The 12,703-nt window shown below is 40.1% G+C and overlaps 1 protein-coding gene across 3 annotated transcripts in view; it reads left to right on the forward strand.

Annotated features, from left to right (window-relative positions):
- Positions 1–12,703, forward strand: part of LOC148410179 (junction plakoglobin a-like) — a 140,005-nt gene that overhangs the window by 95,307 nt on the left and 31,995 nt on the right. For all 3 annotated transcript variants that reach the window (XM_088437950.1, XM_088437952.1, XM_088437951.1), the window contains exons 4-8: positions 6,859–7,112; positions 9,627–9,865; positions 12,070–12,271; positions 12,355–12,499; positions 12,580–12,683. In XM_088437950.1, coding sequence (XP_088294076.1) covers positions 6,859–7,112; positions 9,627–9,865; positions 12,070–12,271; positions 12,355–12,499; positions 12,580–12,683 — 944 coding nt within the window. The remainder of the gene's footprint in view (positions 1–6,858; positions 7,113–9,626; positions 9,866–12,069; positions 12,272–12,354; positions 12,500–12,579; positions 12,684–12,703) is intronic.

Consider the following 12,703-nt stretch of genomic DNA (forward strand, 5'->3'; position numbering starts at 1 on the left):
TGTTGTGGCTTTATTTTGTGGAGTTTAACTTATTTTGCTTTTGGGTTCGTGTTGTTTTTCCCTGGCGTCTGTCATTAGTGTAATTTGTGTCACCTGTCATGAGCTTGTTCCAGCTCTCGTGTAGCTCTAGTGTTTTGTGTTTCACCCAGCTTCTCTGAGTAACAAATTGTTTTATTGAGCCCATCTCATCCTGCCTCTCTGCATTTTGGATCCACCTTCCCACATCCGTCGCCAACATGCTGCACAGACATGGCACTTGGTGGACTTCATAAAACTTTGTGGACATCCTTCTATCCATCTACAAATAATTTAAAATTATTGTTAGGTATTTTAAGTTCTGGCATTATCACGTATAATGATAACTTTCAATTGCTGATGCGGGTTTATTGATGTTTAAATGCTCCGTAAAATAGCCTGTTTAGCCCAGTAATGCGTACGTGTGCTTCTGAGTAAGCCCGCAAGGCCTTCTCAACTGGCCTAACATAATCTGACATTATCATAACTATAATAATTATAATAACTACCATAAAAGTGAATTTCATTTTAGGTTTATTTTTACTAAATATACTGTATGCGTATATTATGTATAAAATTATTCTCCATTATCTGTTCTTTTCTTGTCATATTAGATCCATTTGGGTACGCTCCTTCCAGAGTTGTAGTTTAATTTCCAATAATAAATGCTCTTCTATTGACATGGACGCCAATACTGAAAGTCACATCTGTCCAATTTCCATTTCCCTCTTCTTCAGGCATTGTGGGTTTAGAAAAAGCATGTAGATTTGATTTTTCTGCTAAATGTCCGCGGGTCTGGCTTCGCTGTATGTCACGCCTTTAATGCAGATCTGCCAAGCAACACGGTCTAGCTTGTCTGAGCAAAATGCTTTTGTTTTGTTTTTTTTAATAAATAAATTTAACAACTTTCAACGTTCATCATGGTTGATCAACATAGCACCGCCTCACTGCAGTGAGCATCCAATCACGTCACGTTCAACGTGAGGCTTCTAGATAGCCACCTTATGACTAGATTGGCTATTGTCACAGTCTATTAACTATATATACCGTTCACATATGTCTTTGCACACTGCACAGAAGCCCACAAGTTTGCGAATGCCCTCAAATGGGTCTGTCTGCAAGCAGATTTCATACAGCCTGGCGACACAAGTTAGCTTAGTTCTTATTGGCTAAAAAATCTAACCTAAAACTACAATACTGGAAGCAGCCTAACCAAAAGGTATGACATAAAAGAACAAAATAATTTTATATATATAAAATATGTATATTTAGTAAAAATAAATCTGAAATGAAATTTACTTTTATTATAGATATTATAATTATTATAGTTTATTATAGTTATCAGGTTATTTTAGGCCAGCAGACGGTCCACTACACTAGCAGTAAGACAAAGTATTTCTGAGGCCAAACCATGTGTTATTAAACACATATTATGATATGATATTAAAAAAAAAAAAAGTCTACAATGATGAAACACGGCAACACTTTGGCTGTTCACCTATTTTGCAAATAAGCATTGCGCAATGCATTTTATTAAGCACACAAATATATTTGTCATTGTACAGCTGGGATGAAACAAAATTGGCAGCATATTATCCATCCATCCATTATCTTCCGCTTATCCTAGGTCGGATCACGGGCACTGCAGCCTCAGCAGCAGAGCCCAGACTTCCCTCTCCCCAGCCACTTCATCCAGCTTCTCCTCCAGGCGTTCCCAGGCCAACCAAGAGAACTTAGTACCTCCAATGTGTCCTGGGTCCATTCTCCACATAGTTAAAAAAACAATAACAAAGTTAAAAAGTTTCAAATTTGCATTTCATAAATCTCTTATGTTTTACTACAGTACAGTTTTATGCAAGGCGGGAGTTATGCACTTTAAGTCTAAGGGACATCTTTATGTTAATTGCTAAACAAACAAGCTAAAAAGAAATACGTCATTTTGACGTTTTTCGACGTTTTTCTTTGAAAAGAAGGAAGGGGGAAATTTTATTTTTAGGCTGAATCACCCAGCTTTTATTTATGTATTTACATATACAAATGTGGAAATAGTTATTTCCAGTGGTTTTTAGGCCTTTACCTGTAAATCCCAGAATTACTGTGTATTGTGTACAAGGAGGGCACAGTGGAAGACTGGTTAGTACGTCCGCTTCACAGTTCAGAGGTCCCAGTGGCATGCTTTTCGGCATAGTGGAGTGAAATGGTGGCAGATGAGGGCACAAATGTAGGGAGGCAAAGTGTTTACAAAAAAATGAATAATTTAATAAGAAGTGGGTAAAAATAAACGAGGACAAAAAGGCATACAAGTTAACAAACAAAAAACGCAGAAGTAAACTCACTATAGAAATATTGGAAGAGACTTGAAGGAAAACTGGAATAAAATTCTTGGAGACTAAGACAATAGAAACAGGAGAACAACATCAACAACAGCGACACTTCGACAGAAACAATTAGACAATGACCCGACAAGCACAGAAAAGAAACACAAAACTAAATACACTCAAAACTAAGGAGGCTAGGAGGAGCACTAGGATAGAAAACAATTGGAAGAGGGAGCTGATTGGCCAACACACAGGAAGCAGGTTAACAAGGACATGTGTACGCAATCACTATGATAAGACACTGACAGAAAGGGAACAGAAACATGAACAAAAGTCCAAAGAACCGAGAATGTGAAAAGACAGAATACAATACCCAGGTTTCATTCTGTCTTCGGCCTTCCTGTGTACAGTTTGCATGTTCTCCCTATGTCTGTGTAGGTTCCCTTCGGGTATTCTGGCTTACCCCCCCACAAACCCCAAAACATGCATAGTAGGTGTATTGAACACTCCCCAAAAATCATTTTTTGTCACGCATAAGCCACTCCGGAATAAGCCGCATGGTTTAACATCAGATATTTGCACAGATAGATGTTACATGGATGTTTTTTGGTTTGTTTTTATTCAAAACACTTTTTTTCCCAACTGTGTGCTCAAAGTACATCATAGATTGAACATGCCTGCAAGTTAAGCAACATTTTTTCAAATTAGTAGACCAAATACTGGACCAACACAAAACTAGCATAAACATAACAGTGATGCAAAAAATGAAGGCCTTCCAAAACTTATTTGGTGCCATCATTTTCCTCGTCACTAAATCCACTGACGTTCTCGTCTTCAGTGTTTGAATTAAACAACTCCAACAAAACATCATCAGCATAAGTCCCTCTGTCAGCGCCGTTCTCAATGTCACTTGCGTCTTGAGGTACATTACTTGCTGAGCTTGGGCTGTCCCCTTCATCGTGCAGTAGCAGTCCAGCCTTTCGAAACCCACTGGTAATGGTGGACGTACTCACATCACTCCCCGCTTTCAGCATCCTCTCACAGACTTCAGTAAAAGTTGCTCTTCTCATACAGCCAGTCTTAGTGAATGATTTCTTGCCATGTGTCATCCAAGCCTTTAAAACTTAAAAGCACGATTCACAATTATGTTCAGCGGCTGCAAATATTTTGTGCCTCCAGGAATTACAGCTTGTATTGTGTTTGTTTTCTTAATGGCTGGTTTCACCGAATCCATTATATGAGCCCTCATGCTGTCCATGATGAGCAATGCTTTTTTTCTGTGAAAAAATCCACCCGTTTGCTTGCCGTAGCACTCCATAAGCCATTCCTTCATCAGGCTCTCTTCCATCCACCCTTTCTTGTTAACTTTCACAACGGGTTAGGGTTAGAGTTTGAGTGAATTTGTAAACGTTTTACAGTTTCTCTTTTTGTCAACAAATCCCTCCTGACTTCACAGTCGTCCGTGCCCCAATGGACAAGCCTTTTTGTTTCAAAAATTTGAAACACCACGATGGTCCAGCTCTGAAATCTTCAATCTGCTATGCGGTTGCTACTGCTTTCACTTTCAGCCAAATCTGCACAGTGGAAACTCCGCGGCCGTGTGCTCTTTGTGTATTAATCCAATCTTCAAGAATGTTTTCTAGTTTGGGCAATCTGCTTTGGTGTCCTCTAAGCATTTTTTCGTTCTCTCACATTGCCTAAGTTCTTGCTGCTGCCTCCAATGTCTCACCATTGACTCGTTGATGCCAAACCTACATGCAGAAGCTCAATTACTTTTGTTGATGGCATCATATGCTTTTCTTTTTTTTGTTTTCCATGACATGGATAATGCTAAATGGCAATTCAAACTCAAATACAATTACCACCTGTACATCGATTGCCTTCTATTATCTCACCTTTGTGTTTATTAGTGGAGAGTGCCTCCTAGTGGTCATTTAAATAACAGTTCAAACCCAAATAAAATACTGTACGTTACTTTGCTAGCATATTCTTCTGTCTCCTTTTATTTACCGGTGGATTGCCCTCTGGTGGTGAGTAAAGAACTGCAGATGTGCCGCACTGGTCTACAAGTTGCAGGTTCAAATTGTGGTAAAGTTGCAGCTTACAGTCCAGAAAATGCGGTAAGTATGCGGACAACACAACAGTCAGCTTATCACTGGTGGGGCTGAGACAGCATACAGCAAATAGGTGGCAGACCTTGTGGCCTGGTGTTGCAGCAACAATCTCCACCTCAACACGGACAAAACCAAAAAACTGATCATAGACCCAAAGCGGAAGGTGGAGCCGCACAAACCACTATTCATTGATGGGACTGAGGTGGAGCAGGTGAAAGCCTTCAGATTTCTATGCACCTACATCCGCGAGGATCTTACCTGGTCCCACAACACTTGACAGATCATCAAGAAGTCCCAACAGAGACTGTATTTTCTGCGGAGACTGAAGAAATTTGGCATGTCAGCAAAGACTCTTGACAACTTCGACAGATACACAATCCAAAGTGTCCTCCCCACCCCCATCACAGTATGGTACAGCAACTGCATGGCACAAGACAGGAAGGCTCTCCAGCGTCTGATCAAGACCTCACAGCGTACCTGTAGAGCAGCCTTACAAGCCTACAATCACTGCAGAACATTTACCACACCAGGGTTCTGTGGAGAACACGCTACATCATCAGGGACAGGACACACCCACAAAACGACCTGTTTGAAATGCTGCCATCAGCCAGACGCTACAGGAGCCTGAGGGCCAGGGCTGCCAGACTGGCAAACAGCTTCTACCCACAAGCTGTCCAGATTCTTAACAAATCCCTCACAAACTAATCTGCCTCCTACAATATGTTGCACTATTTTTTTTTTGCACTACATGATAGTCTGCCCTACATTATTAGCACCATTGTCTGTTATTTATTGCTATTTATCTATGGCTCAATTATGGAATGTAGTCTCTTGAATCTTGAATGCTCTGCGATTGGCTGGCAGCCAATTTAGGGTGTCCCCCGCCTACTGCTCAAAGATGATAAAAGTGAGAATAGACAGCGACCCTAGTGAGGATAAGCAGCTGTAGAAAAAAAAATGCATGGATAACTTCTCTCTTTCTTTCTCTCTTCTTTCAAGTACTGACAGCCTGGTGTTTTTTCTGTGTTTTGCTTTGAAAGCAAGATAGGAATTATTTGGTTGTACTGTATTAGTGAACATTGTTTTTCCGTTTTATATCGTTTTAAATAAACTACCCTCTTCAATAACCTCTTCCTAAAAGGATTATCTGAAAACTGTGTCTATTTCTGCACAAAATGTTTCCATGTGAGATGTGAGACGCTTTAATCAGTGGCCACTGGAGAAAGCTTTGTCCATGTCCAAATTGATTCATAAAGCTTTTTAAAAAATATCACATTTTGAGTGTGTGTGAAATTAAAGCCTTACGCCAGGGGTGTCAAACCCATTTTTATCATGGGCCACGAAGTAGTTATACTCTCTGTCAGACGGCCGTGAAGTCAATACATTTTGAGTGTGTTCCTCACACTTACATACATTTTGAGATAAGAATCTAGTAAAAGCTGTTCAGAACAGCGTGGGAACAAAAAGTGGTAGTTTTTTTTTTCCCTTCCAATTTTTTAAAAGGAAGGACGGAAGGGTGGAAAGGAAGAAAAGCAGGAAGAAAGAAATAAAGGAGGAAGGAATGCAAAGGAATGAAAGGGGGACAAAAGAAGGTGGAAGAAGTGAAGGGAGGAAAGAGAACAATTGAAGAAGGGAGGGAGGAAAGGGAGGAAGGGGGAGGGAGAGCGGGAAGGAAGGAAGCAGTGAAGAATGGAGAGAAAAGAGGAAGGAAGGAATGTGAAGGAAGGAAGAAGAGTAAAGAGAAAGAAGGAATGAAGAAATGTGAAAAAAGGAAGGGTGACAAGAATATGGGGAAGGGAGGAAGGAAGGAAGGAAGTAAGGAAATGAAGTAAGTAAGTAAGTTTGGTATTTAAGCCAGAAACTTCAAATCAGTATTTTGCGGGCCGGATCTGGCCCCCGGGCATTGAGTTTGACGCTTGTGACTTATGCCAAAAACATAGACAGATTTGCTCGGTTCATGAAAACATTAATATTTTTTTTTAAAACAACTTTTTTTAAGCACTGATTGACCCACGACTATAACATACATATGAGGGGAGAGAAAATTGTGAGTTTTCCCCAGTAGGCAGCTGCTACTGTGACGCGACCATGAATTGGTAGAAGAAAACATATCGATGGGTTAGTTAATCATACTCTTGCACTGACACAAACTGCACTCAACTGTCAAGTTCTTTATTTGAGTGGTCAAAAATACTGCACCTAAAATTCATTTTGTGGTGTCAAGCAACCCAATAAATCTTGGTTCTCGGGAAACTGTTCCTCATTTCTTTGAATTTATATCATCATTATTGTACCATTGTGAGTTTCAAGAAAACTATTATGTAAAAAAAACAACCTTTTTTACGTCAGGGCATTTCTCTCCTAGATAGATAGTGTCACCATACTCTCTCTGTCTCAATTTTCCTTCACAGATTTAGATGCTCAGTACTCATTAACGCGAGCCCAGCGAGTCAGGGCAGCTATGTTTCCGGAGACGCTGGTGGAGGGAGAGGCAGCCATACCCGCCCAAGCAGATCCCACACAACAGAGCAATGTGCAAAGACTTGCTGAGCCTTCGCAGTTACTAAAGACAGCCATAGTTCACCTGATAAATTACCAGGATGATGCCGAGCTTGCCACAAGAGCAGTGCCAGAGCTGACTAAGCTCCTGGCAGACGATGATCCGGTACTTTGCTACATTCTTTTTACTTAGCATTTCTTCATTGGTTTAAGTTACTGCATATATAGATATTTCATTTCAATAATTACAAAGTAATTTTGGCACACATGGCTTTTCTGAAATAGTATACTGTATGTTAAATATTCCCCTGTAAATCTATGACTTGCATTGGTCTGTCTACAAAATTAATCAGCTCAAAAAATATGAACATGGAAATTTAATGATATGCTTCATTTAAAAAAAAAACTAAACTAAACAAAACAATTACAACTTCATTTTCCCATAATTTGGGAGCATGTGTGTAAACTTTTTTTTTTTAATGAGTAGCATGTCAGCAGACTACACATGAAAGAGAAACAGAAAAGAAATTACCATATTTCTCACAAGTTCAGTTTTTTTTTTCCTCAATTTCAAGTCGACTAATAACCGAATAAGTCACTGAGTTTGAACAACATCAATTTGAATGCGAAATACCATATTTATTCCATGTAAAGGTCGACCTTGTGGATAAATTGACCCTCCACACACACACACACAATTAAATACAAGTGCGGAATTAAAATGATGAAGTTGAATTTCTTTGACGCTGTCAGGAATAATCGCGTGTGGATGAGGACCCCAGCCAGACGCACAGGTGAATGCTCAAGTTCTCTTTTTATTTAACAAAAAGCGCACGTCAAGCGTGGAACGGAAAAGAGCATAAAGGCAAAGTACAAATAAAATTACAAAGTGCAAAACAAGGCGAGACAAACGTGTCTGTAGAAAGGAGTCCAAAAAGGCGGGCGCGAGGCAATCGGGGGAGCGGGGACCACAGGAGAGCAACTGCAAAGTACAACTAAAAGACAAGAGAACGATGTAAGACAGGAGAACAAAGTACAAACCAAAACTGTTCACAAAGCTGGGGAACGCGAGACGGGAATGCTGGGGATTCGCTGTGCTATGGAGGAGCTTGGCAAAGGAATAACCCGGCAGTGCTCTCCTGTGGTTGCTGGCCTTAAAAAGCCCTTGATGAGGAATGAGCCGCAGGTGCGTGGCCATCAGCCCCGCCCTCTCATTGCCGCAGGAGAGCTCTGCTTAGGACCAAAAGATGCAACCAGGTGAGCTGGGACATGACAGACGCATTTCTTCATCGTATATCGAATAACATACTGTTGTGGTTATAGGGGGCGGAAACGAGACAATTGTGGGGCAATGTACACGTGCGTAGACGCAAATGCTAAAACTAATGTTGCAAAAATAAAACTATGAATTCATAATGGTTTGACACAGCTAAATTTGTCGAATACCTCTCAAAGTCTTCATCACTATCTGACGCGCCAAAATAGCTCCCCCCATTTCAATGCATGGCTATCTCGAACATGCTCTTATTCCTTCTCCTCATCTCTTTAAACAAGCTTGTGACTCTTCCACTGATAATCACCTTAAGACCCGTCTAATTTCTTTGAAATTGAGATCTCCAGAAACGCTATGCTCTTCGCCATAGTTCACCCCCTGTCTTGAAGAAAGTGCATTTGAAAGTGCAAATGCGCTAAAATGGATGCATACTAGCGAAACAGTGAAGGGCTACGTTTCATGCTCTAAACTGGTGTCACTTGCGTAAAGACAGCTTGGGATAATATCACAAGTAAGATGATCAGCAAATAATTTCTGAAGAACTCCATTTCAAACAAATTACGAGATGAAAGTGAAAGTACTTTTAGGCCTTTCAACAAAATCATATTCAGCTGTGTCAAAAACTAAAGCATTGAAACTTCATTTTCAAATTCATTTTATTGTTGCAACATTAATTTCAGCTTTTGCGTCCACGCGCACATTGCTTCCCGCTTGTCTCATTTCCATGCCCCCCTCCCATAACTGGGAAAACTGACTGGTGGAAACAATAGGCTGGAACACACGGGTGACAGGTGAGGCTAATCACAATGAAGACAGACACGGGGGAAACAGAATCTATAACGATACTACACAAACCTAAAGCCACAACCAAAACGGATAGAACATGACAAAATGTGTCTAAAAGTACTGTAATTTCAACATTTTAAGAACATCCACTATGTGTAGTAGTTGGATAGCCGTAATCCATGTAGCAACTAAAGTCGGTGATAGACTTATAATCGGGTTTTGGTCAAATTCACCCAAATTGAAGTGTAAAAGAGAGGGATCGACTTATAAGCAAAGCCAACGTACTCAGAGAAATATGGTAATTTAATTGTTTAAAAGTAGTCCCACAATATCCCAGAGAAGGTTTGATAATGACTTACACTAGTTTATGCTCTTAAAAATCACCGGTTTGCTAATAAATACAAATAAAATACACCAGCGTTTATATATCCTACTGAAATATTCTATTGTGTTTAATGTACTTTAGAATTATATTTTTTATACATGCCCTCCCTTTAAAAGCATCTGTGCATATATTTGAATGTGCAGTATTTGTTTATTCATTTTGGTTGAACTGAAATTAAAGAACCACATTTGCCTGTTTGTCCAAAATGATCCTAACGATATTGATCTTTTTAATAGGTTGTGGTAAACAAGGCAGCCATGATTGTCAACCAGCTCACTCGTAAGGAGGCCAGTCGCCGGGTGCTGGTGCAGTCTCCAACGATGGTAGGAGCGGTGGTTCGTGCTATGACAACGGCAGTTGACATGGAGACAGTTCGTTGCACTGCAAGCATCCTTCACAGCCTGTCACACCAGAGTGAGGGACTGCAGGCCATATTTAAATCCGGGGGCATACCAGCACTTGTCCGCATGCTGAGGTACAATGATTTGAAATGCTTTACGAATATTCAAAAGCAATACCACCCATCCCATTGATCTTCTTTTAGCAGCCAAAGGTGATCCATAAAACATTTAGTCAAGTTTGTAATGGTATTCTCTTTTAGTGGTGGGACTTTTGGCTCCTTAAAAAGAATTGTTCATTCACTCATCTGCCACAAAAAAGAGCTGTTCAAATCACTGGCTTGTTTATGTTTTTTAGTTTATTCTAAAACATCAAAATTTTATTCATAAAATTAAACACCAGGATTAGTGAGACACCGCAATCCATGTTATACTCTAAAGGCCCAATTTTGATATTCAGGCGCATGTCTGGCAATCGGCGTGGTGCAGACTTGCATGGGGTGGCGCTTGACATAGATTTGGCAATTTGGTAGACAGGTGCACCTTTGCAAAGATAAAGAGGCGATCTGGGCACCAACGCAGCTGAATCCATTTGAACACTCAGTGCGACCTCTTCCCTTCAACCCTTGGGGGAGGTTTTGACCCAACTCAGGGTTTTTGATATTTTTGATGTGTGCTATCTAAGTAAAAGCATCCAAAAAAAACATGACAACTTTCAATATCCCACACTGCCGTCCCTTCTAAATGCTTGCAAATGAGGAATTGAGAGGTACACCCCATGGGTGTCCAATTTAGCCCATGTCGGGCTCATTTACTGACGTTTAAAATTGGATATATTTTCTGACATTTTGAAAACCCGAAGTTTTTTCATGCATTTCTCTTGATTTTTACATTAATCATTTCAATGGCAAGTCGCAAATAGGGCACAGTAAAAATTTTTGTGATGACACCCCAAAACCACTGGGTGGTGCTAGCGGCCAAATTAAGATATTTGCAAGCCTTTCAATTACTTCATTGATTGGCTTAGCCTCGACTCCCATCATGCAAAAGTCTTCGTCATAATACCCCAATTATAACATATAATATATATTCATATTTCAATTTCATAAATATGTAAATACAGCGTTGTTACTTTTGCTATTATTTAATTTTTCCAATTTTGTACATGAAAGGGGCTCAAGATTTCCTCTCCCAAAAAAATGTATGGATAGGGCCAATGCCACTTAACAATATTTAATGATGTTATGACCTTTTCAAAGTCAGCCCAATTTGGGTGATAATAAGGCCAGGTTAGAGAACAATCACTTGACACATGGTGTAGCTGACAAGCAAAAGTATTTATACAGCACAGTAATCTCTTGTTTTTTTTTGCCGTTATTGGAAACCTGAAAACCCGCACAATAAGTGCATTCCGCAAAGTAGGCTATATAATTCCCTTATTTACTGCTATAACTGTAGTTGTAGAATGACAAGCAGTGGTCTAGTTTAAACCAAAAAACCCTTCTTTTCATTTGAACAAGAGGGAGTATTAACAGTTAGACTGTTAGACCACTTGAGACTTCACGTTTGACTGTGCATGATGGTGTTATTGCAGTACACCACCTCAGCGCTGCTGTAAAGTGACAGCCATTAAAAAGTGTGCCGCTGGTTGCATATTTTATCCACGTAGCCAAGGTGATCCACATTCCCCAAAATTGCGTGCTGAGTCCAAGATACAGTATTCACTTGGCCATTGTTGATGGGAACCAACACTGCCATCCGCATCCAGAGCTTGAGGCGAGTTGGGTCAAAACCCACCCATATTTTTTTCTTGCGGTCATAGGGTGGGAGCGTGTGGGGGGTGTTGTATATTTTTCAGATGACAATTATTATAATTGATTCAATAAATTGATTACTATAATGATTCAGAGGAAATGGCACATGCGCATGAATGGCTCGTTACATACTTGAGTCCCATATTCAACAATTCAAAAGACTCAGTTAGTTTGTGCCACATGACTACTCTCTTTAAATGTTAAGTAATATACACTAAAATTAGTATTGACATTGCTGCATTTATGTTGCCAAGTCATTCTGGCCAGACTGTTCTATAATAAAAGAAGGACTGAAGTGTAGCTCACAAATCTAATTTTTATCTAAATTTGTTGTGTGATTGAATTAAAGTGAAGGAGTCTGAGAAGCATTGAGGATCCCTCCTTCTTGTGTAGACATACTTTCTTTGGCGTAATCATGGCAAAATATCTCAGATGAAAACAATTTTGGGTGGCGAGCTTTACTTAGTTGTTCTGAAATAAAATTCTCAATAACATTTCTATTGCCGTCCTCCATTTTTTGTTCACAGTTCACCTGTGGAATCAGTTTTATTTTACGCCATAACCACCCTTCACAACCTTCTGTTGCATCAAGAGGGAGCCAAGATGGCAGTGCGTCTTGCTGATGGGCTTCAGAGGATGGTGCCCTTATTGAAAAAGAGCAACCCCAAATTCCTGGCAATTACCACAGACTGTCTACAGCTTCTTTCTTATGGCAACCAAGAGAGCAAGGTGAGTGTGGTTGGGTGTGAATGCTCATTAATTCATTTTCAGCAGTGAGGAATTACTTACCTTGCGCTTTCTGGTTTTCATAGCTAATCATACTCGCCAATGGTGGCCCTGAGGGTCTGGTATTCATCATGAGGAACTACAACTATGAAAAGCTGCTATGGACCACCAGTCGGGTTCTCAAAGTACTGTCTGTGTGCCCCAGCAACAAGCCTGCCATAGTAGAAGCTGGTACTAATAAAGAACTAAACAGTAATGTGGAGTAATGGCAGAAGGCAACAAAGTGCATCTCTGTTTTTATCTGTTTGCAGGTGGTATGCAAGCTTTGGGTCAACATCTCACAGGTTCTAGTCAACGTTTGATTCAGAACTGTCTTTGGACGCTTCGCAACCTATCAGATGCTGCAACCAAACAAGTATGTCTGGCTCAATGTCT

This window comes from Hippichthys cyanospilos, chromosome 16, assembly GCF_059441005.1.
Source record: "Hippichthys cyanospilos isolate Australia breed blue-spotted pipefish chromosome 16, RoL_Hcya_1.0, whole genome shotgun sequence".
Lineage (NCBI taxonomy): Eukaryota > Metazoa > Chordata > Actinopteri > Syngnathiformes > Syngnathidae > Hippichthys > Hippichthys cyanospilos.